The following is a 25,156-nucleotide window of genomic DNA, read 5'->3' on the forward strand; positions in this document are numbered from 1 at the left end:
GTGAGAGATACATTAGCCCTGCTCCTCTTGTTGGGTCATCTTCTCTGCTCATCTATTTGCCATCTGTATGGTGTCAACCATAACATCAACAGCTAACAAAGAGTCATGCTCATCTTCTCCCCCAAGATGTGTTCCCTCATACTGTTCAACACTGATGGGCACAATGGACAAGGCTGATATTAGGGTTGTGTTTAATCTGCAAGAAGACTGGAGCCTTAAAACTCTCAGGTTATCACTCTGGAACTTGTACAAAGCATCCAGTTCAACTTATGAAATGGATAAGACAGGTATAGCTACAGGCAAAACGGCTGTTTGAAACTCCCATATGCTCTGAACTTCTTTGTTTCCTCTCTCAGTGTCCTCATTGTCACTTAAGTCATTGTTTGGAACAACAATCACTGGGCCGTAGCTTGCAAGAAAATAGGACAGCAGGTATAATGGAATGAAAATATTGAAATCAGTTGCAGACTGTCCTATGGAGAAGGCAATTTTCTTAAAATGATACATCAGCCCTAGTCTTTTAAACCCCAAAGATTTTTTTCCCCTTTGCCCTTTTATTACGTCTTGTGTTACTAGTTAAGAACTTTAAGGCATGTAGGTGTTGGGCAAGTATGAACTTATTCTCACATCTCCCCTGGGAACTGGGATGGCATAATCAACACCATTTTGAAGTGAAGGTTGAGAAGAGGTGCGACTACTTCAAGGTCTTGCAGTTGGTTGTCAGGTACAGTCAAAATGCCAGGAAGTGCCTGGCCAGTTGTAGGCAGTATCTAGTCTCTTTGCTTCATACCACGCTGTTTTTGGTCTGGGTTACCATAGTATAAGCAGTCCAGTTAAGAAAAATGGACGAAGTTATATGACAGCTGCAGCCACCCAATAAAATGATCAAAATCTTTTATTGGGATTTGGCTGAAACTTTACACAGGAGCATACAGAAGATAAGTCTTCAGCAAAGAACAACCCTGGGACACATCAGTTTGAGAGATGAATGCTTCATAAGGTTTTGAGTCCTTGAAGACAGGATTTCATCACAAGAACCGCTATGGCTAACAAGAATATGGGAAGACTGAGCCATTTATATATAATAGAGCACTTGAAAAAGTAGGACAATAGGCACTTTGAACTTTTGTATGGATGAAGGGACTATTAGTTTTAAACACACATTTTTATACAGTACGGTAACCTGAATAAAGACACCACGGTTCTTGCTAGCACACTACCCACATCAAAACTCCAGCATAATTGACTTTTCACACGTGTTCCCAAGGCTACTTTCCAGCTGCACTGCAGTCATCTTAATTGCAAATGTAGCTGTTAGTACATATATCCAGGCATACAGTAGGCTTAAAGGTTTATCTTCCGGATACATAAATGTGTCACATTAAGCTTTGATGCAATAAGCCATTGCTGAGGTAGCAACTGTTGTTCAGAGCTTAGCGCCTGAAGTGCATCGCAGGTAGCAAGGTTCAGTGGAAGAGGCAAGCAATAGGGTAAAGGAAGTATGGGACAAATTTCAAGATGTGTTTTATGCTGTTATCCACACCATAGTGGCTGGCAGAAGGCAAAGCAGGAAGTGTCATCTATGGTGGCAGTCTTTAAGCTTCACCAGACACCTTCAACAGTACCCACTTACCATGAAGTTACTTAAGAACAGCTTCAATGTCAAAGGACAGTTTGAAATGATCAAAATCTTAAAAAAAAATAAATAAAAAAAATCACCAGATATTATTACAACCCCATGATCACATCTTGGTGTATTTTTATATACCATCTTTCTTCCCTATGGAACCAAAGGAAAGGAGTTCAGGATCCTGAGGAAAGGAAGGGTGGAGAGCAGCACAGTAAGGACCCTGGACTTCAGAAAAGCAGACTTCGACTCACTCAGGGAAATCATGGGCACGATCCCCTGGGAAGCCGGTCCAAAGGGGTAGATGAGTCCAGGAAAGCTGGCTCTAGTTCAAAGAAGCCTTACTGAAAGAGTAGGAACAAACCATCCCAATGCGAAGCAAGACAAGCAAGGATGGCAGAAGACCAGCTTGGCTTAGCAGGGAACTCTTCAGTAAACTAAATCACAAAAAGGAAGCTTGGACAAATAACTAGGGAAGAATATAAGAGCATTGCTTTGGGCATGCAGGGATGAAGTCAGGAAGGCCAAAGCACACTTGGAGAAGGGTAACAAGAAGGGTTTCTTCAAGTATGTCAGTAGCAAGAGGAGGATCAAAGAAAGTGTGAGTTCCTTATTGAATGGGGAGGCAACCTTGTGACAGAGGATGCAGAAAAGGCTAAGTGCTCAATGCCTTTTTTTTGCCCCAGTCTTCACAGGCAAGGTCAGCTCCCAGACTCCTGCACTGGGCAGCACAATTTGGGGAGGAGGTGAGCAGCGCTCAACGGTGAAAGAACGGGTTAGGGACTACTTAGAAAATCTGGACGTGTACAGATTCGTGGGGCTGGATGGGATGCACCCGAGGGTGCTGAGGGAGTTGGCTGATGTGATTACAGAGCCATGGGCCATCATCTTTGAAAACTCATGGCAATCAGGAGAGGTCCTGGATGATTGGAAAAAGGCAAACATAGTGCCCATATTTAAGAAAGGGAAAAAGGAGGATCCAGGGAACTACAGAGCAGTCAGCCTTACCTCAGCCCATGGAAAAATCATGGAGCAAATCCTCAAGGAATCCATTTCTAAGTACTTGGAGGATAAAAAGGTTAGGTTAGATTACGAACAGTCAGCATGGATTCACCAGGGACAAGCCATGCCTGACCAACCCGATTGCCTTCTATGATGAGGTGACTGGCTCCATGGATGTGGGGAGACCGTTGGATGTGATGTACCTTGATTCTAGCAAGGCTTTTGATATGGTCTCCCACAACATTCTTGCAGGCAAGCTAAGGAAGCCTGGGCTGGATGAATGGGCTGTAAGGTGGATAGAAAACTGGCTGGAGCATCAGGCTCAGAGGGTAGTAATCAATGGATCGACGTCTAGTTGGCAGCCGGTATCAAGTGGAGTGCCCCAGGGGACAGTCCTGGGCCCAGTTTTGTTTGGTGTCTTCATCAACAACCTGGGAGATGGCATAGAGAGCACCCGCCGCAAGTTTGCAGATGACACCACGCTGCAGGGAGTAGTAGATACACTGGAGCGTAGGGCAAGGATTCAGAGTGATCTAGACACATCGGAGGATTGGACCAAAAGGACCATGCGGTTCAACAAGAACAAGCAGGAAGTCCTGCACTTAGGACGGAACAATCCCATGCCCCAGGACAGGCTGGGGGCTGACTGGCTGGGCAGCAGCTCTGCAGAAAAGGGCCTGGGGGTTACAGTGGACAGTAAGCTGAATATGAGCCAGCAGTTGCCAAGAAGGCTAACAGCATACTGGGCTGCATTGGTAGGTGTCCTGCCAGAATGTCAAGGGAAGTGGTTATTCCCCTTTATTCAGCACTGGTGAGGCCACATCTGGAGTACTGTATTCAGTTTTAGGCCCCCCACTACAAAAAATGTGGACAAATTGGAGAGTCCAGCGGAAGGCAACAAAAATGGTTTGGGGGCTGGGGGATATGACTTACGAGGAAAGACTGGGGAAACTGGACTTATTTAGTCTAGAGAAGACTGACGTGATAGCAGCCTGTAACTACCTGAAGCAGGGTTTAAAAGAGGATGGGATTTTAAGAAATGGAAAAGAAAGGGAAAAAGGAGGATCCAGGGAACTCCAGGTTTGAAAGAAGATATTCAAAATCTTGATCAGGAATCACTGAGACATGAAAAAACACTGAGACTGTTCTCAGTAGTGACAGATGACAGAACTACAAGCAATGGTCTCAAGTTGCAGTAATGGAAGTTTAGATTAGATATTAGGAAGAATTTTCTTACTAGCATGGTGGGGAAAAAACTGGAACAGGTTACTCAGAGAGGTGGAGGAACCTCTATCTTTGGAGGTTTTCCAAATCTGTTTGACTGGGATGACTGAGTTGGGGATGGTCCTGCTTTGAGCAAGGGGATGGACTAGATGTGACCTCCTGAGGTCCCTTCCAGTCCTAATTTCTATGATTCTATGAAATGTAAAATGCATTTACAGTGAGGAAAATTGCTCTTTAAAAAAAAAAAAAGAACCTTCTTACTCAGTACATCTTACTCCTGTATTGTTATACATTTTATCCATTTCTTCTTGCTATTTCTCACTCTTGTTGGCTTTGCAAAGCTGAGATAGTTATGGGAGAATAAGCTGAATTCTGTACTGACTCATGTATGAATGCCAATTATATAGTATTCATTGCAGCTGGTGATATAGGAGTCAGAAAAAAACATAGCTAGGACTTAAAGATCAGTCCCAGTTTACAAAACTGGTAGTCAGAACAGCATGTGCGGTGTTTTTTTAAGTTGCAAATAAGCAAATTTTGATCCAGAATCACAGAGACATGAAAAACCATTATGCCATCCTTACAGAACTTTTCAAAGGAGTTTAATGCATATACAGGAATTGCTGCAATCACTTCTGAAATGCAGCTACTTTATAATAGTTGTTGAACAGAAGACGGGAACACTGGCCAATAGTTTAGCACAGTAAGCAAAGTATAGCATGGCCCAACCGGAGAGAGAGACTTCTGCTAAACAGAATTGTAATAAACATGAATGCTGAAGCTGAGTATTTAAAAACTGCTTAAAATATTGAGACTTATCACTTCTAGGTGCTTAGCTATCCATAGCTGAGACCATCTGATGGCTTTTCTGCAACCAATGAGTTCAGTAGTCCAGCAGTAAAATAATCCAGTGCCCACAGCATTAAAACCACCAATCACAATTAATCCAGATTGGCAAATTTAGCAGAAAAGCAGGAGGTCTAAACTAACAAACAGGTGAACTTCTTCTTGACTTCCTAACATGGCTCTCCATGAGTCAGAGCTGAAACTCACTGTGGAATAGCATCAAGGAAAAATAATCATATAAAATCAGAGTTGGAAGAGACCTCAGAAAGTCACACGTAGTCCAACCCTCTGCTCAAAGCAGGACCATCCCTAATTAGATAATCCCAGCTGAAGCTTTATCTAGCTGGATGTTGCTGAGGGTGCACTCTATACCATCTTCCAGGTTGTTAATGTAAATATTGAACAAAACTGGGCCCAGGACTTAACCGTGGGACACTTCACTTGATACGGTTGCCAACTACCAACTAGAGATTGAGCCATTGATTACTACCCTCTGAGCCCAATGCTCCAGCCAGTTTTCTGTTCACCTTACAGTCCATTCTTTCAGCCTGTACTTCTTTAGCTTGCCTGCAAGAATGTTGTGGGAGACCGTATTAAAAACCTTGCTAAAAATCAAGATATATCATATCCACTGGCCTCCCCACATCCACAGAGCCAGCCACATCGTCATAGAAGGCAATAAGGTTGGTCAGGCATGAATTGCCCTTGAGGGAGAAGGTGATTAGGAACAGAGAGCATAGATTCATCAAGTGCTTGGAAATAAATAAAAGCAACTAATTTTTAGGGTTTGTCATTACTGCAGGGTTTACATGACCAATCACACCAAGATCAGATGTGAGCAGCCACGTTACAAAACCAGGCCCTAGTTGTTGGATCAACATAAATGCTGCAGGAGCCTCCAATGCAGGTGGCAGGACTTCCAGGCTATTATCATCATGCTTCTTAATGCTTCAGTGAGTGTGACTTTTGCCATACTTGGTAGATCATGAGGGATAGTCTGTTCTTCACACAGGTGGAAACTGAGAGATGGCCATGGAAGACCCAGCTTAGTCCTCGTCCCACTGCACAGTGGGAAGATAACCAACCCATTGTAGGCAACACTTACATTTGAGCCTATACCTTAGGATGGTTTAGCTAGCACAGCTTGAAAGCTCTACTGCAGAAGTCAGAGGGTTGCACTTGGGAATGAGGCCAAGATTAGTTACAAATATCCTAGTAAGAGCCTATGCCAACTCTGCCATGAAGACAAGCTGCTAACATAACAATTCTGTGAAAAAAGGTCTTTGGTCTCCTTCCCTATTAACCCTGCATGTTTTATGAGTACTTATAAGTATTCAACTCTGTCCATTAGTCAGCAACCTTTTCTTCACTAGGAAAATCAAGTGAGTTTTTCCAATAGCTGTTGGCTAACACACAAAATCCTACCACAGACAGGAGGATGCTTATGCCCGCACCATGCCTGATCCTCATTCTTCAGCTTAAAAATTAAACTTCCCTTTAGCTGTAAAATACCTGCCTGCCATTTCTAGCTCAGCAGGGTGAGGAAAGCACATAGTTATAACTGCAATTAAATAAGAAGCCTTGTTTCCATTTCCCCCCACAAACACTTGCGTAGCATGTTAGCTGGTCTGGGCAGACCCCAGTGAATACACTAGGATTTGCCTTGAGCAGCTGACACATTAGAATTAAAATTTATTTTGCCTGCACTAAAAATTTATCATCATGTTTATTAAGGAGCATTAGGCAACACAGACTTGAAAAAAACTCACACCTTTATGCCTCCAATACCTATAACTTCAAGAAATATTTCAATACTAATGAGGACAGTGACTATTTAGATCACAAATGCTGTTCCCTGCCTATATTTTATAAAAAGGTGCAATCCCTAGGACATTTCCATTTCAAGGAAAGGACTACAGCAAAATTCTCAAAGAAAAAACAAAACACTGATGAAAAAAAGTGCCCCTTTTATTTAAAGGTCTTTCAATAATGAAGTGCACATTAAAGGACCAAATCCAGTCCTACCATAAACAGATGCAAAATGAATCTTCTCAAGACTGAATTTGACCCTGAAATATTCCTGTCAAATCTGCGGCACTCTGGCATCTTATTATGAAAAACAGGTATTTGAGAGGCCTAGTATTTGCCTTTAAAAATAGATATATATGTACATTTTTCCATTTAACTCTGATTATGTACAAAGCAGAAAGCAATAAATATAAATTCTGTAATACACCATTAAAAAAATAAACATTTCATTTGGAGAAGACAACATTTGACATTTAACAGCTCCTCTATGTTTCTTAAGTAGCAGAAAAAGAGGGAGAACACACATAGAACAAGATAACTCTACAAATCGCACAAGTATGTCTCATAACAGTAGAGAAGTCACTGAGATGGTACGAACTTTGGCCTTTTTCACTGGTTTGACTCGTCTATTCTCCTTCGACAGAATGGACAACAGTTATGTTGGAGCACTAGGAGCTCATAATCTTCAGAGTGAAACATCTGTGAATTAGGAAGATTTAGTTATACCCACTTACATTGCAATTTGTTTACATATGGAAAAAACTGAAATCCAAGTGAAACCAATGTCATAGGCTACTGTTATGATGGGGTAAGATTTTAAATTCCCAAATGTCTGTAACAGCTGTAATTTGAAAAAACAGGGGCAAATATTTAAAATAAAAGTGTAGAGACCGCATAAGTCAGTCACCCAAGGAGTGCAAACCAACCATCCTCTTAAGATGGGCAGAGTTTAGAGGCTTTTACTACTATTACAGTAACCCTACTTCCCCCCTCCCCCCAATCAGGAATTTAAAAGCACATGTCTCAGGAAGAAGACGAAGACGAACTACAAAGGAAAAAAAAGACAGTCATTTTACTTGCTGGATGCCCTCATTAACCACTCAAGCAGGCATCAAATAAACGCAGAAAGAGAAACTGCTGAACTTCCTTTGATTCTTCAACTTTAAAGCCTGGTTTATGAGGGCATCCAGTATGTAAAATGACTATTGCTTCAGCTATTCCAAGCTCTTCTGAAGACATCCTGTTTTCTCTGAAAGTGGTTCAGACTGTTTTTCTGTTTTAGTTTTTGTTTGAGACTCCAGGGAATAAATAACCAGGGTTAGAAATTAGAGTTTGGAGGTCATTTCAAGTAGTTTCACAGGAAGAATGATTTTTTTTTGAGGGCTTCCATCAAAGCATTACTCATACCTGAAAGCAGGATGGACACATGGTAATGGAGGCATCTGGCAGCAAGGACCGGTAGTACTGCCACCGTAATGGCTTTGGCCAACGTTTAATCAGGACATCCCTCCGGCTCATCGACTGGAGAACTGCACGATTCACCACGACAGGAACAAATTCCGAGCCTCCTTGCTGCAGCAGACCACACCAAAGAAAGGAATGATGGTTACCAGTTGTAAGGCATTTTGAAAATTAGAAAACTCTCTGTAAAGTGTTACAGCACATAAGGATGAGCCGGTGGTTCTTCCTTGGCCTTCTTTAAAAGCAACAAAAAAGCAGCATTTATCAAAACTTGACAGAAAAATGCCTCTTTTCCAGGCACACTGCCCACACCCAGCCCTGTGCAGGGAAGAGATATCACTTTGATGTTATCAGGCTGCAAGTGGCTTCACCCCTCTCCCAGCCATGTGAAACTGCGGTAGAAAAACTTTTGGAAGGAGCCAGCCAGGAACTCGTGCTGACAGGAAGAGATAAGCAGCTGTGCCAGGGACTAGGGGTTACAAATATTTAGTACCCCGCTGATTCCTACAATTTTTTACACTGGAAATTCTCTTCCCTTGCAGACAAGCTGTTGCTCCAGCCTTCCCAATCTCTTTGTCTCCACCTACCTTAAGTTTTCCTTTTCTCCTATTCCTATTGTAGCCTGCTCCATTATGCCTTTCCTTGTAGTCTCTTCTCTTCCCATTTTCTGTTTAATTTTTCCCCCAGCAAAACCTCTTAAAAATATTGTGACGCTAATATAATAGATGTAGACAAATCATACTGATCCCTCTACTTGCATATTATATTACCTCCCCTCCCACCCTTTCCATACATCAAATTTTGGGGGGCAAGGACATTCTATTATTTGCTCCGGTACAAATGCCACCAAAATGAAGACCTTGATACAAAAAAAAACCCACTTCCCCTGAATTAATCATATCCTCATTCAAATATTCAGTTATTCCAGTGTTCCTGGAGAGTAATTTCTCATAAATTTTAAATCTGCTTTTGCAGTGAGGGGTAGAGATAATCAATGGTGAAGAGACCAGAGAGGGAGGATTTATTTGATTTTAATACATTCAGATACTACAAGGGCTTTTCTCTTACAAAGTGGTTGGTCCACAGAAGGTCACCATTTCCCTCCCAACTTCCAACTCATTCACTTTCCTTCATCTCCTGTGATCTACAGAGCCTGGTAAACTTTGTAAAGGCCTTGCAGATGCTACATTGTGTCAAACTAACTTTGTTAACAATCTGATCTGTAACAAGATAGGAACTATGGGATGACACCTGAATTGGGATTCAAGAGTATGATAAAATGAGGTGTTTGTGGGTTATAGTATTGCCTTCTTCTTGCTCTTCAGCACCAATAACAGCAACATTTGACTGGACAAATGACTTATCTGGAAAAAGGCAAGAAAGCCTCCCACCTCGAAGCTCAATTTTGCTGTAAAGGGATCGTCTTCTTCAATAATGTCTGTGTCGTCATCCAGTCTCAAACTCTGAGCATCTAGGCAGATTGGTAAGGAAGAAACAAGGACTTCTCTAAAATCAAGTGTTACCTTGGCACTCACAGAATTTGTCTGATGGTTTAAAATTAAAGTCTCTCACCCCATAATTTGTCGCAGACTGAGGAGGCCAGTGTGTTTAGTGATAGCTAAAGCAATACCTAGATTATCTTAGATATTGCTGTGGAAGGACCTTGCCCCTGATTCAGGAAGAATAGTGCACCACTTACCTAAATAGCAATTGTTACAGAAAAGCTGAGCCCAGCAAACTAAGAGCAATAACTAATCTACATAACTATGTGTGACCTTAGCATTACCCTCCTCCTCCAGTCCCTGTCTCTTCTTTAGATTGCAACAAGCAAGCGTTTCAAAATGACATTCTAAACAACTTGAGCGCAGAGACTCGGTTGTCTTGTGCATCTGTAAGGGTATAAAAGAATAAATTTATTGCCACATACTTACCATCCTTTATGGAAAATACAAAAGCAGTTACGTGAAAAAATAAGCTGTATTATTTTTAAACCTAGAAATACTTGACAAGGTTATAAAACAGATTTTCCTAAAGAAAGGCTTTTAAAAAATCCTCGGTTTATTGTTTTTTTCCTTTTACTGCTTTTTTCAGTTGTTATAGCAACTTGAACAGGAAACACATGATGGAATTATACTAACTTATGGCAACCGTGAATCTGTACCATACTCAAGAGACTAAAGCAGATTATGAAAGAAAACAGACAAAAGTGTTGCCTTACAAGTTGCCACGCTTTTTCTAAAATCACCAAAGATAGTTCTGGATTGAAAGGATACTCTCACTTGTCATCTCTTGCCACTTATTCTCTCTCTTACTTAGTCTTGGTGCTTCAAGATCAATAAGAGCTACAGCTTCTTCATCTGTGATCCCTTCTTCCAAATAGAACTCAACTAGATGCAATACTTCTGAAGGACATGTGAAAAGGGAGAGAGCAGTTACCTACAAGAACTTAGAAAGGAGGGCTAGGAAATACCATGTCATACAAAAGAGATACATAACCTCAGACTTGAGCGGTGGGATTCCTTGACCCATTCAAATTAGTGTACAGAAAATATAACTTCAGTTGGCATTTGGGTTCAAGCATTCAGGATGCCTCATTACAAGCAAAGCAGCACCATTTTGCAGACAGCAAACATATACAGCCTCGGACACCAAAATGTGTTTTATTCAGAAATGGGATACAGCTCTCAAAACTTGTGCTCTAACCCACCAATGAAAGGGCAGCTCTCTCTAGCATGGGACATGACACTTTCTGAATGTTAGTAATACCAAAGGAAAAGATTGATTTCTTCAAAAAAATGCTACATGGGAAATGATGGGGAGGCAGAATGTATTGGCCATGGAACTACTGATTCAGTGTTAAGAAAACGTACAACTAACACACATTCGTCCCCAGTCAAGGTTTATGTTCCAACGCACCATAAGACGAAGAAGAGAAGACAAAAGGCTGTCTACAGTTAATGCAAACGTTCCCCAGATTATTTAGCAAGGGATTGTTGGTAGAGCACCTATAACACAAGGGCACAAGCTCCTGCAAAGACACACATAGAAAACAGGATAAATACAAGCACATCAACATATTCTGAATGCTTTCAGCCTGATTAAACACTAGGCTGCTTTATCTTTCTATCAATGGAGTTACAACCAATATAATAATAGAACTGGAGTAACAGTGGTGAAATCAGGCCCTTAAAACTTCTGCAAAAAATTTCCACCACAGTAAAACAGCAAGTTTTCCCTTTAAAACTAGCTGTTACCTCACTGTTGGGCTACAATCTTCTATTTGCTTCTGCTGTAGCAGAAGCAGAATCCTGTACCCTGTATACTGAAAGGATGTAAATAAAGGTTACTAAAACAATATATTTTTGCTTGAAGGTCTGGTCAAGTTTAGGTTACACAGTTCATTCATCTCTATTCTTTTAAACTACATAATTATTTTAGGCACTTCTGTGAATCTCAAGATTGTATTTCTATTATTTCAGGTGGCCAGATGCACACTCATTTTCAGTTAAACATTGGCACGATACAAATTTATTTTCAGCAAGCACCCCATCTGACAGGTTTTTTAGAATGCTGCAGAGACAGACTTCAACCCAAAAAAAAGTATTTAAATTAATATTTAAGGGAGGAAAAACAAATCATTCAAAGCATTGGAGGAAGGGAGCTGTATTAAACAGACCAATTGAAAAAATGACCTCCAACAGTATACAGACTTGGAGAAAGACCCAAGTCAACCATGCAGTATGCTGATATGGAGTTGAGAGGGAAGGTTAAGCTAAGAAATGGAGTGAGCAAGGCAGGGTAGCAGGTGGCTGCAAGACAGAGACACAACAGGACTTGCCCATGGAAACAGGGTTTTCATTTAGACTGGAGAGAGGCAGAAACTCATGCATAAAGAACAAAGAATGCATTTCCCACAGAAATACAATTGCTGACCTCTAATTAATGTATTGTAGGCTTATTTGGACATGAGAATAGAGCTTCTTGCACTACACCACAAAGTAATAGTTAAACAACACAATATAACTTACTTCACTGTCATGAAATGGCTTGGATCGGATTGTCAAGCTGCCTAGTTCAATTGACTTCTGAAACCTAGCTGGGATCTGCAGTCCCTGCAACTTGTCATAGGCATGACGAGCCAATTTATATGCGCCCAGAGCTTTACTCTGTTTTGCCAATGCAAATAATGTATTGCTATAATCGAATTAAGGAATAAACACACATATGGCACTTGTGAAAAACAAAGTTACTTTTAAATCAGAGAAGTTGTGCGTTGAAGCACAACCAAGCCTAGTTCTCTAGAAGCAGCCTTAACTAAAGAAACCTGTTTACATAAGTGTATTTACATAAGCATATTGCTTTAATTGCCACAGTTGATTGGAGGAAGATAAAGAACTGGCCCATGGATAATGCAACTCCTGCCAACAGGAGCTGGACTTACCTCAATGCCTTTGGCCAACAGGTCTTTTCTCCCTCCCCCAAATGTGTACCAGCTAACAAATAAAGCAAGCAACATCCTTCTCAAAGCACCATATAAAGGACAGTTTTATTGCCACCAGCTTAGAAAAGAGGAAACACGCACAGGGGAAGCTAGTGATTTATCTAACGTTATGAAACAAATGAATGGGGGAGACGAAGTAGAACCCAAGCCTCTTGACTCCCTGCAGAGTCATATCCACTGGGCAGCACTGCTTCTTGATGCTGTTCACTGCAGATACAATTACAGTTTAGTAGAGTTGTGTATACAGCTTGCAAAGCAATTAAAAAAAATGTAACATAAATGGATTTAGAAAAGAGTCACATACAAATTAGTCGTTTAGATGCCACTCAGTACTGAATTGTTTTGCTAAATTCTCTGGGGTCTGATTTTTGTCTTTTTCCCCATTTCCCTTTCAACGTGTGAAAAAGGGAACTGTCATGTTCATACCCAATCACTTTGTTTTGGTGCTTTGGGATGTCCAAGATACCATTTTACAAAAGCAAAACTAATCTAGATGGGTGGCACAGAGCGAGGCTTGCTATCCCATGACCCTATCCTAATGTGTACAGATATGACTTCCTGACCTCACGTGTGTGATTGTTTGGTAGTACTGATCATCCCCGTCAAGGATTAAAGTCAATCCACCATAATATTACCGTTAGGTGATGGCAATGGGACTCTGAAACCAGGAAGCATACGTATTGCAACACTGGGTCTGCATGTCACAGATCAATGCCAATGAATTCCTTTAATTCAGTTTACAAAACAACTTTTAGACTTTGTTTTGTATTGGAAGGATACACTTTAGAGATGCCCAACGGAGTCTCCTTAGCTAGGTTATGAAGTAAAAACCTGGATATATTGAAGAGTGTTTCTGGCAAATGGAAACTGAAGGGTTCCTCCTACAGCATTAAAAAAAAGAAAAGGGGGGGGAGTTTAAATTAGAGAAGTAATACTTCATACTACTAAACTTTAGGTTACTTCTACCATCTTCCATACTTTGCTTTCTTAAAGCAACACAACCATAACAATAAGGCCTGAGGAAAAAAACAACAATAGCTGGATTTACATTCCTTTTATCCAATGCTCATACTCTGTCCCTGAAGAAAAAGGGAAGAGGGCTTCACTCAAAAGTTATTTACAGGAAAACCCTAATTCCAACCTTCATGGGAGAAGAGAGCCCAAAACAATGAAATCAGCATATTTCCACTAGCAAACAGAGCTTACGATGGAAAGCCAGCTCTCTTCCTCCACACTGAGATGAGGAGCACAGCCCTGCCAGGGCTCTTTCTGCACCACACGAAGACAGTTTTGGGGGTGCGATACTGATAGGGCCACGAAAGTTCAACAGAAAGTACAATGAAAGCCAAATTAGATAGCTGCACTTTGTTTGGGAAATCTAAACATTAATGTAGGCTAGTAACAATATTTCTAGTTATTTCTGAAGTGTCCACAGCAAATTACTAAATAAATGTAAAACATAATTGCAGGTGTAAATATCTTACAGTGTATCTCTGGATAGAGTGATAGACATGATAGAGTTCTGCCAGGTGCTGGAAGTGATGAAACTTCTGTAACATTTCAGTCTTCTGCTGTTCATTTGCTATAGAAGAGAAAAGCATTAGTACAACAACCTTTGATATTTCTAGTCAACAGTAAGAAGAGCTACTCCACTAGGGAAATCATAATACAAACACAATTCTTCCAAAAAATTAAGTTACCCAACTTACTAAGTGGTGGGTAAACTTACAAAATACAGTCATGTAATTTTACCATTTATGTGCAACTGTCTGCTTTAAAAGCAAGCCTGTTGAGATGAAAGGCAGTTATGGCAAGTGGCTTTGATACAGCCAGAGGTTAATGGCTTAACATACTGCCAGAACATGTTTATCTTCTATCACCAGACACCTGGCCTCATCTTTAGAGGTTAAAATTCAAATCAGTTTGATTTTTCTTATCCACGTTAACAATCTGGAAGAATCTGCAGTCTCTGTACAGTACAAGAGGGACGTGAGATCAGCACTACAGTGCATTAGGACAACTGGAGAGATGCTTATTCAGTGCCAGGCAACAGACAGTATCAATTCCTGTCCTCATTATCGCTACACAAGTGAAATAGATTTAAAATACTACTTTCTTATTTGACTGGCTGAAGTGATTTATTAAGCGTCTCCCCAGTTAATCTCCTCCACATTTAAATATCAGAAGTAGATTCTAATTTCATCTTTTATTAATCAGAATTTTTGCCCCCAAGTCATCACTTTTGCCAAGGTGGTATGCTGAGGGAACAGGCTTGAGGATATATAGTGGATGTGACTGTGATTCTGTTTTGACTTCACTATGAGGCTTGTACATAGTTTCTTTAAAAAAATAAAAATAAAAAAGCACAGATGAAAGACTAGAAAGAAAAAATTACAACGCTATCTAATTTTGGATTACAATAAAGCATAAACTCAGATTTGTAGACAGAGCCAGTAACAACTGAACAAGAGGTTTTAATTAAGCTATCACAGTTCATTAAATGTTTGCTTGCATGCACAGAGCAGGTAACAAATGTAAACCATCTTGCATTTACTTACCTTGGGCTATATCTAAACACTGCATGGAGAGCATCCAGTAATAATATGCTGCATCGTTAAATCGGCTTTCCACCACAGCATTGTGAGTTAGCTGCTCCAGCACTTTTACAGCTTCGCTCTGCCTGCCAGCCTTGTGGAATGCTACAAAGGAGACCAAAACAAAGAAGTTTTAATAGTGTGATTATACCAATTAACCAAAATTAATTTTTTTCAAATTAAAAACAGTCATTGCAGTAAAACCAGGACAGGATGAAAGGGATTCTGTTTTGGTATTTTTCTATTTGAAGGCAGTGATACTAATGGAATATGAGAGGCATCTGTAGGTACTTTGTGGCTTTTGTACTGTCTGAGTACTCGATAGAGAAACACAACTGCTGTATATACATAAGTTGTGTGAAGCCAGTTATTTTTCTACCAAACACCATTCTGATGCCTAGACATTTGGATGAACAGGGGAAACCGCTGAACTCCATGGGATCAGTGCAACTTTCCAGCGTTCTTTGGTAACATTTCAAGGCAACACTCTGGTATTATAGTGATGGGTATCATAAAGAACTCGGCGATAAAGAAAACCTCAGTAAATGCAACTATTAAAATAGAGTTTCTTTACACTAGCTCCCGTGCCATTGAAATTCAATCCTGAATTTTCAATATGTAAAATATATATTTTGCAAATTCTGCATACCACTAGTTGCATAAGCGACAGAAATCCACAAAACAAAGAATTCTTGCAAGCAAGGATGAAACTTCAATTCGTATAAACTTCCCAAATAAAAAGGCAGAGATGGTGCCCCTTCTTTTTGTGTTTGGCCAAGACCCACTGTGTTCTGAATATTACTGTAATGAAAATTATTAATAATGCAATACATAGTACATCAGATCACTGTTTGGGCTCTTGTGGTATAGTCAGAAAAAAATCTAGATGTCATAAGAAGGGATTCTGGTTTTCTCTGTTTAAAAATTGCAGATCCTCTGATAACCCTCCCCTTTGCATCACAAAAACTCTGATTAAAACCCCCAAAATCTGTCACTCCCCAACCACAGGCCCAATGGGAGTGTTTGCAGCAACAGGGAGCCAGCACCCCTCCCCCACTTCTGTTCTCCCAGCCCCTTGCAGGCTGAACTCTGTCAGCCTGAAGGGGAAACCCACCGTTTCCTGCACTGAAAGGAGAAAATCCAGGTTTTACTGTGTTTTTCGTGCGGGGAATGGAAACCTCAGATCCTTAGTCATTAGGCTCATTAGGTCTGTTATAACAAGGCTAATACATAATCTTTTAAGATTAGCATGAACACATTCATTCCCTTTATCACACCCTTTGCCTGTACTGTGTTCTGAAATTACAAGTGATCCAGGACAACTGCCACTTCTGCATCGCCAAAGCATGTAGCACATTTCAGTTACTACCACCATATCAATAGGTGCATTCCTACCTTTTTGGGCTTCTTCAAATCTATCGTTCTCTGCCAGCCACTGAGCATAAGGAACATAGACATCATCTTTGAATTCAGGATGCTTTTCACTTAAAGCAAAGGCCTGAAATACAGAATAAATTAACTGTTAAAACACGATGCCATTTCACTGGTTAAATCCTTTAGTTTTAAAATACAGGTGAATTAGAGTACAATTCAGTGGGCTGAAAAAATATTTTTTTCCCCTTACTTTGCTAACTAAACAGTCAAAAGACCAAAGTGCAAGATCTTCATAAGCACCTATATGATCTAGGACGTGCTAGTGTGTTTTGAAAATGTAGGACAGTAGCTTATCAAAACGATGCTCAAGTGAAATAGACATTTAGAACTGGAGGAATCGGAGATCATAATAAAATGGCAATTCTAAAATAATTCCGTTCGGAAATAAAGATGTGCTTACTTCTTCCCAGCGCTGTGTTTCTACGTGGAGCTGTACCAGGGCCTTCAGGTCACCTATCTTCACATAGGTTTCTGCTGCATAACCATGGTTTTCAAGTTTCTTAAAATAATAGGCACATTTTGACAAAGGCTCACGCTCAGCTTTATCCAGTTTCCGTGCAATGTCAATTAACCTAGAAAAAGAAAAAAAAAATTCAGCTGATTAAATTGCTGCCTTTTCCTGCATACTTGTTTCACTGAAAACAAAAGGGAAGAGGGGTAACAATGCAACAACTTATCCTTTAACAGTTACCATGATTATAATGTTATAGTATGCTTTGCTTAGCAATCTTTCAGTGTGTATTCTAAGGGTTTATACCAAAAAGGCCAGTTCCTACAACCTTAACTCGTACATTAAAGTTGTTATTTCTGTGAGCAATTACTACAGTAGCACTATTCAAGTATTTATTCATGTGACTAAGAACTTGGAAGTCGGGTCTTACACAAGCCTTAGGCAAAGTCCAGATCATTAGAAACCACTATTATTTCAATTTTACAGTTCCTAAAATGGAGGCAAAGGAATACTAAGTGACTTGTTCAAGTTCATATCCATGCCCTTTCCATCCTAGTCACCCAAATTAAAAGAGATTTTAAATTCACATTGTACAGCGTGCACTATGATAATATCCAAGAAAAAGCTAAAACCTACATATCAACCCAGCCATGATCCCCACTGATTTCTATGGCCTTCATGTGCTCGCCTGCAGAAATGTACATCTCCACTGCTGCTCTCGGTTCATTGATATTCTTGGCCCAATCTGCTTGTTTTGTGATTAGCATCTTTGTGTCTTTGGGATCTCCAGACCCAAGGAAATCCTGAGGATGGGCAGAGACAACATTCTGGATTAAGAGGGTTTTTTTGCAGCAATCATTAGGTCATGTTTCTAATGCTAAAACAAACCAAGTTATTTTTTATTAAGCCAAATATGCTTCTTCAGTTAAAAAAAATACTGTAAACAGAACTCTATGCACAAATGCAAGAATAAAATCAGCAGCTAATGATCAAGTAACACTAAAATACCCGATCCAAAGCATGATTATGCAGTCATGCACTGCTGTTCCAATAGCTACAGAGCATATGTATGTGCACCCATTTGTTTCCTGGTAAATTCTCTCACTCTGTCCACCTTCCCACAGACTTAAAAAAGGAAGCACCTAAAAACAAGTCAAGGATCAGTTTCAAGAGTTCCAAACTCTTCTGGCTAGCCAAGAAAGGAGTAGCCTGTTCTAGAAGTTAAATTAGTCCTCTATTGGATTAGTGATGGCACATCAACTTCCTTGCATGCATCTAGTCTGGGGATGTGCAGCCACAAGGCTCTCAAAGACTAGGACCTTCTCTCCAACAAATACCCCTTATTCCTTTACAGAGACGCAGTGTTTTAAAAGGCTCCTTTACATAGACCTCATGGTGACTACTTAGAATTAGTTGGATTATAACATTCTGGTCTAGTTGAAGCCACTGCAGAATAATACAAATGTCAACTCTAAATACTATGCATAGACACTACACTGACTACCCTACATATATTTATGGTAGAGTAAGCAATCTTTTCTGCCAGTAATAAAGCCCTAGCACAATATGACATGGCACAATATAATATTTCACATCTGTTGACATTAATAGGCTGGATAAAAAAAATTAAATAAAAAAAACCCCCCACTCAGAATACCAGAAGACAGATTAAAAACATTTCTAGCCATTAACAGAACAGACTACTACATACTGCAACAGGCCCCCATGAATCAGAAATATCATCCAGGACTGAAAAAAACTCAGGGAATCAAGAGGGCAGGAAAAAAAAAGGGAGGAAAGACAGCAAAGTCCTTTGGCAGATTTAGAGGCAAGTGGAAGCAAACAAACAAAAACCCACACAAAAAGGGAAAATTCTGGTACAATTCTTCACCAGGGCTGGATATCCCAAAGGGACGTAACTACAACTTTAATGTGGCTGCTAAAAGACATGGAAAACAAAAAACCCCAAAAAACCCCAGCACTACTTTCAGCTTGGCACACCTCCACACAGAGCAACACATGCCAAGAAGAACTGCACTAGCCTGACCCAGCTTGTCCGCCGTCTGTAGAGATTGCGCATTTCAGTGGGGCTTTTTGGCACTTGTATTTAATAGCCGATTAAATTGAATCAGCTTTAGACCAAAGTGCCAAAAAGCCCCACTGAAGCGCCCAATCTATACAGATGCTGAGGAGCCAGGTCAAACTAACATGCTTCCTCTCCCAGTAAAAGCGCTGTTTGTTTCCCCCCTCCATGTCTGTTAGCAGCCTTTGTGTTTATAACAGAGCCAATAACGCTTTTCACAGGTGGATTCTGCTTAGGCACATCTGATTCAGCTGAAGACAAGATCGTCTGATTTTGTTTGAATGTCAAGTCAAAGCAAAGAAACAAGTGAAACAATTTTGTTTTCTAACTTTAGACCTCTGAAATTCAGTATTTGGATAGACGGGACAAGACTTTGCTCCAAACTCGTTAAGAGGAAATGATTATTGCCAAGAATAAAAAAAAATATCATAGAAGTAGTGATGGGAAACTTTTTAATCTAGGATTTAGATTTAGGTTTCAAAGGAGCCAAAATACTGCAGCTTACAAAGATCCTGCAGCCAAGAAGAGAAGAAGTCAGACTAAGATGAACAGAGCCCTGAAGTGTTTATTTTAGCATAGATTTCATAGGCTCCGTAACTTGAGTTACAGAAAAATCCTTTTCCATACGCTTAATAGTGTGTGCATGTGTAATGGTGAAGCCTTTGTCTAGTACTAGACAGAATGAGGCTGTGATGAGTGATGAATGAAATTAAACAGTGCATGCATTTTCAGGCATTTTGATAAGAAAATATTACAACACTTAAAAGCCTAATACTGCTTTCTTATCGCCATATAAAAATGTCACTTTTCTCAAACTGTATACAATTTGTTACTACATGGGAATGCAGTTAAAAATGCAAAAACAGATTAAATCTTAAATCTTTGGTAAACAAAATATACTAGATTAGCAGGACATAAGACATACTAAACAGTAGTTAGATTCAAAATGTGAAAGAAAAATGGTTAACGAAAATTTTTTTTTAGAAAAGTAGTCACTTGGGTACAGTCCCCTCTCAATGCTTGTGCGTAACAAATAATTACTCTTGAAAAGAGAAATTAAAAAGATAAAAAGGGCCCTTTGTAGTAAGATAACATGGAAGGAAGCAAAAACCACCAAAAGTAAAGTTTCAGTTCTAAATAACTATGCTATCTAATCACAAGGAAAAAGGACATCCAGTTAACATGATGTAAAAAACATCCACTAAAATGCTAAAGACTTCATGAATGTAATGCTGGATGTATAGCTTTTCTCTGTACCTTTTACACCAGAATCTAGAGAAAGAAGCCACAGTGCACAAACAAGCTTTTCTACAAGAGATATCCATCTTTTTCACTTGAATCAAATTCATTTTGGCTTACAAGTTACTAAGAGCTGGAGCCACAAGTTTACATTTTACCTAGAACTTTTTCAGAGTAGAATCACTCTTTGGAAACTTCTACAATTAAATCAGCATTGCCTTAATTTTTATGTTTTAATACTCAGCAGGAAACCAGGATTATTACCTTTGCATAGTCAAACATGCGCAAATCAGTGTACATATCAAGAGCTAGGTTCTCATGTCCACTTTTTTTGTATAGTTTCGCTGCTTCATGGAATTTTCCTTGGTAGGCATAAACATCTGCCTGAAAAAGCTCATTGTTGCTTTCTCCCCGCTTCTTCCTTTCCTGAAAAAACAAAGACAAGAATGGCTCTAGATGATCACAAGCAGGATACAAGTTAGAACTGGCTACAAAAAATGAAAAGTGAAAATTCTCAGGTTTATTTTATTGACAGATAAACCTGTAGAGCAATTACATTTTGGTGTTGGGTGAATATATTTTACAAATAAAGGAATATAATTCATCATGATTAATATTAAGGAAACAAAAAACAACAACAAAATCAAATGGCAGCTGATGGAATTTAATTTCTTATGGAAGACCATGAAAACAACGTATTATTAATAATTTTTAACAAACACTTTAATACAAGTGAATGAACCTTTGATAAATCCACCTCTTTGTCTACTAGACCAGCCCAAAGAATCTGGCCAAACTGCAGCATTTAAGCAGAAAAGCGCCAGAAGTAACTAACAAAAGGTGTTTTTAGATGTTAAGTAGCTCAGGAATGGTCCGTCAGAAAGATAATGCATCTACAATACTTAAGAGCCTATTATTCAACACAGATATTTTTAATAACTTTAGAAACATCTGCATATATTGTCCTGCCAATTAAGGTACCAATTTAATGGAGTATTTAAGCATCGTATGTTAGAACTTCCTAGTAATTACAGACTTAAAGCAGGGCCAGATTTAACTGATCAAGATGTACTGTTCCACTTTTGCAACTTGAATTGAAAGGAGTTGTTACAGATTCAGTCTCTCAGAACTCAGAGTAATTTTGCCATAGTAATTTGGCACTTGCATTGCTTACTGTCACCAGTTAGACACAGGAATGTGTCAAGAGTGTGAGGAAAGCTCCGTATTGATGCAACATGTGCTTAGTTGCCCCTTACCAACCTACCAAGGAGTCCCTAGATAATAGAAGCAGAAGTGAGCAGCCATGGAGTGTTCTGAGCGTTCTCTATGAAAGAATTTTGTCAAGGAATCCCAAGGAAAGTCTGTTTTCATTTAAAAGGGGAAGTCTGCTAGTCAAATAAATGAAGACTATGAAGCTGCAGTACCCTGAACAGGACCAGCAGCAGCATGTAGAAAGGAAAGAGGATACAGCTGACCAGGAAACATGTCCCTTTTTCCCTTGGGGCTCTGGGTGGAAGTAGGCTCCTATTGCCGTAGTTCATTCTGTGTTAGGTTGTGAAATGACATGTGGCATTGCATCAGAACAAGGATAGCTTGACAAAAAACTGGAAGAAATGGGGAGGAAGATGTGTTTTCCTTTCTGGAGACATACCTTTCAATTAATATTTGCATGTGTAATTTCTTTTATGACAGATTCAGTATAGATCTGCAAACATTGTATTGCCATAAAATCCGAGAGGAAGTTCAGAATAGCAACTGAGATTCTTTATGTACACACGTAAACGCAGCTATTGTATAATTAAATATATCAAGTAGTAGGAAAAGAATGCAAAGTAGTGATTAGAAAACAACGAAGTCAAGAATTCCAAATTCTACTTCCAGTTGTCACTGACTTGTCATGAGACCTTCAGCACATCATTTTATTCCTCTGGGCTTATTTGCCTATCTGCAAAGAGGAGATAATTATAATTACCTACCTCTGGGGAAGAGGTGGAGCAAGGCTTAATTAACTCATGTTTGTAAAGTACTCTGAACAGAACTGCAGGAGTCTATAGTATTATACCAGTTATTAATTGAATATTGAAGTATATTTTTCCTATTTTCCTTTAAGAGGTTTCAATATTCCCACACAATTCATTAACTTCTTGATATTTTTTCCCAATCGGAATTCAATCATAAGGTCAGAAACTTGAGTCACTACTTCAAATCAACATTTTTCACATTGAATTTCTTTGTCATTCCTTTAACAAATCAGAAATATTGTTTTGCAGAAGATCTTTCCAGGAACCACTTTCTTTAGCTTAAATGCATTTCTTACATACGGGTTAAAATTAAATATTTTTTGTTTTACCTCGATGCTGCTGATCAGTTCTAAATACCGAAGCTCTCGTACTCTGGTAAATGCCTGTTAAAAGGAAAAAGAAAAAAGAAAAAGTAGCAACTTGATGGTTCAGAAAGTCAACTGATTTTGGTGCTTTATATGAAAAAAATCCCCCCCAAAATTGGGAAAACAACAGCAGAAGAGAAACGAAGAATAAATTCACCTTCACGTCTATAGAGTGGACACAATATGCCATTTTATTTCTACGGTGTGTAAGCCAGTGAATTCTGACTATAGTAGGTGCTCCTAGGCACTACAATAAGCAACAGGAAGGCACTATTCAAAATGTTCATTACATAAAATAAAATAGCACTGAAGGAGTCCAACTGGCTTAAGTAGGTCAGTCCTCCAAGGGGTAGGAAACACCAAGTAAAATATTGTGTGTTTTGACTGGCTATTTGAGGGTCTTTCCATTTGAACAGCCTAGGCATGCACACAAACAACTGCCAACATGAATGAAGTATGCTGCATATGCTTGAGGCACTAAATCAGTTTTTAAAAAGTTGGCTATAAAAAAGTAAAAATATTAGAAAGCAGAGAGAAATGCGAGGAAGGATAGGATAAGTTAAAAGTACAGAGATAGTGTAACAGCATTTGCAAAAAAATAAATGTGCAACCAAAACTCCCAAATGGCAGTCATGCAAGAGTTAAGAGTGGTTTATTGGCCAGGTATAATTATTAAAACCCATACATGTAACTGTTTAGACAGCAGCATGCTTCAGACCTCCAACTAAATAAATGCTCATGAGGACATACATATGCTGCTTACACCAGATCAGACTAGGAATTGTGAGAGTCTTTAATATCAAGAAGCTTCTTTTGTTCATGTTAATCTGCTCCAATTCTAAAAGGACATTACTTTAAAATTCCAACGAGGCACTGAGAACTTCTTCATTTTAAGGTTAGCAATTTGGATAGTCATCTACAAAGCTGCCTAAAAAGGACTTATTCCAATGTCTCAATCTGAGAAAATAACAAATAAAAATTACATTTAGCTTCCTAGAAAATCTTCTGCAATATAAAGGATGCCTATTGTTACATGCCATTTCTTATGCATTTTAAACAATTTTGATTTTTATATAAATATTCATGATGTTTTAAGTTCACTACTTTTTACTTTGCAGAATGTGGTGTATAGAAATGTACCAATAGTTTCCCCCCCACCCCACTGTAAAAAATGTTTTCTAATATCTAACAATTCAGCTGCCACACACCAAAACAGGGCAGTCTAGCCAGCAGAGAGGAAGCTGCCCTGCTTCACTAGTAACAAAGAACTGAAATAAACACTAAGAAAAAAAAAAGCACAATCTCCATATGCAAGATATAGTCTAGACAGGGGAAGGAAAAAAAAGAATGAGGCAGCATTAAGCAGCAGAGTATTATAGAAGGACAAGAACTGGGAGACAAATGCTACAGCTCAGCAGAGCAATTCATTGCTGCCACTTAGTGCTACATCTTGTTAATACAACACTGAAATGACACTGAAGGCAAAAATTCTTGTGGGCGGTATCTTTTATTGGACCCACTGCAGAAGTATTCTAATTTATAAAATCATTTGTATTCAGGAGCTGAAATAACCAAAATAATTTACAGTATTTTGCATGATTTGATAGGAACAAAACTGGAGTACTGTAATTTTCACTTTCATCATATGCACAAGGTCTAAAAATAACACTGTGTTAAGAAAGAAATTACAAAAAAAGGTGATGTAGATATATGAACATCAGCTTCTAGTAATGCATCGGAAGAGGTAAATATTAGCAGATGTTATTAATATATGTATGTTACTTTTTCCTCCACACATGGATTAATACAAGTTACAAAGTTTCTGCTATGCATCCAAATAAATGTTTTACCTTTTTAGCAGTTTCAAACTCTAGCCCTTCTAAAGCCTCCATAGCCAGCTCTTTCCAGTCGGTGTCAGTTACTCCCAAACAAGCAATTTGGTAGGCTTCTTTGAACATTTTCCGCTCCAGGTACTGATACATAGGTGCAGACTGAGGATTGCCATAGAGAAATATTGATCAAAAGCACAGTATTGAGATACACTAGTAAATTCTTAAGACTTACTAGATGAGGTTATTCATTAACCAATCCTACCATTTATAATCCCACTACAGAATCTATCTAAATGTTCTGCTTTAGAAGCAAAGAGTCTATAACATATTACAAGAGCTTTGAAAAATAATATAGTAGTCTCTTAAATATAAACAGGGAACTAGATAACTGAATCCCAAACCCTATTTTGTTGTGAACTTTGTTAGGTTCAGAACCAGTAAATATCTGGATTATTTTGCAAGAATATGCCTAACCAAAACCTAGGGAGGGCAGAAGAATTATTAGTAAAATTAGTTCCTATAATAAAATACATTTTTTAAATTAAATGCGTCTGCAAGCAGAAGTTTGCATGTGGGGACAACTATGTTAACAAGGTCAGAGAACACCTCAGCAAAAGAGGAGGAAGAAGCTGAGACTCGTTTATAGTGAATGAACTTCAACAGTTTT

General features: G+C 39.1%; 1 protein-coding gene across 3 annotated transcripts in view; it reads right to left on the bottom strand.

Annotated features, from left to right (window-relative positions):
* Positions 1–4,116: 4,116 nt before the first annotated feature.
* The window catches only part of IFT122 (intraflagellar transport 122), a 40,017-nt gene continuing 18,977 nt past the window's right edge, over positions 4,117–25,156 (bottom strand). Inside the window, exons 16-30 of one of the 3 annotated variants that reach the window (XM_090021274.1) lie at positions 24,508–24,648; positions 22,622–22,675; positions 20,536–20,697; positions 17,586–17,752; positions 16,899–17,070; positions 16,460–16,562; positions 15,029–15,169; positions 13,955–14,052; positions 13,251–13,351; positions 11,998–12,163; positions 10,886–10,997; positions 10,243–10,371; positions 9,361–9,440; positions 7,916–8,080; positions 4,117–7,207 (exon numbers count right to left, since the gene is read on the bottom strand). In XM_090021274.1, coding sequence (XP_089877400.1) covers positions 7,118–7,207; positions 7,916–8,080; positions 9,361–9,440; positions 10,243–10,371; positions 10,886–10,997; positions 11,998–12,163; positions 13,251–13,351; positions 13,955–14,052; positions 15,029–15,169; positions 16,460–16,562; positions 16,899–17,070; positions 17,586–17,752; positions 20,536–20,697; positions 22,622–22,675; positions 24,508–24,648 — 1,881 coding nt within the window. In that variant the 3' untranslated portion in view covers positions 4,117–7,117. The remainder of the gene's footprint in view (positions 7,208–7,915; positions 8,081–9,360; positions 9,441–10,242; positions 10,372–10,885; positions 10,998–11,997; positions 12,164–13,250; positions 13,352–13,954; positions 14,053–15,028; positions 15,170–16,459; positions 16,563–16,898; positions 17,071–17,585; positions 17,753–20,535; positions 20,698–22,621; positions 22,676–24,507; positions 24,649–25,156) is intronic. The other 2 variants (XM_090021272.1, XM_090021273.1) reach the window with 2 other exon arrangements.

Source organism: Crocodylus siamensis, chromosome 11 (genome assembly GCF_052110815.1).
Source record: "Crocodylus siamensis isolate JL-2025a chromosome 11, ASM5211081v1, whole genome shotgun sequence".
NCBI classification, from domain to species: domain Eukaryota; kingdom Metazoa; phylum Chordata; order Crocodylia; family Crocodylidae; genus Crocodylus; species Crocodylus siamensis.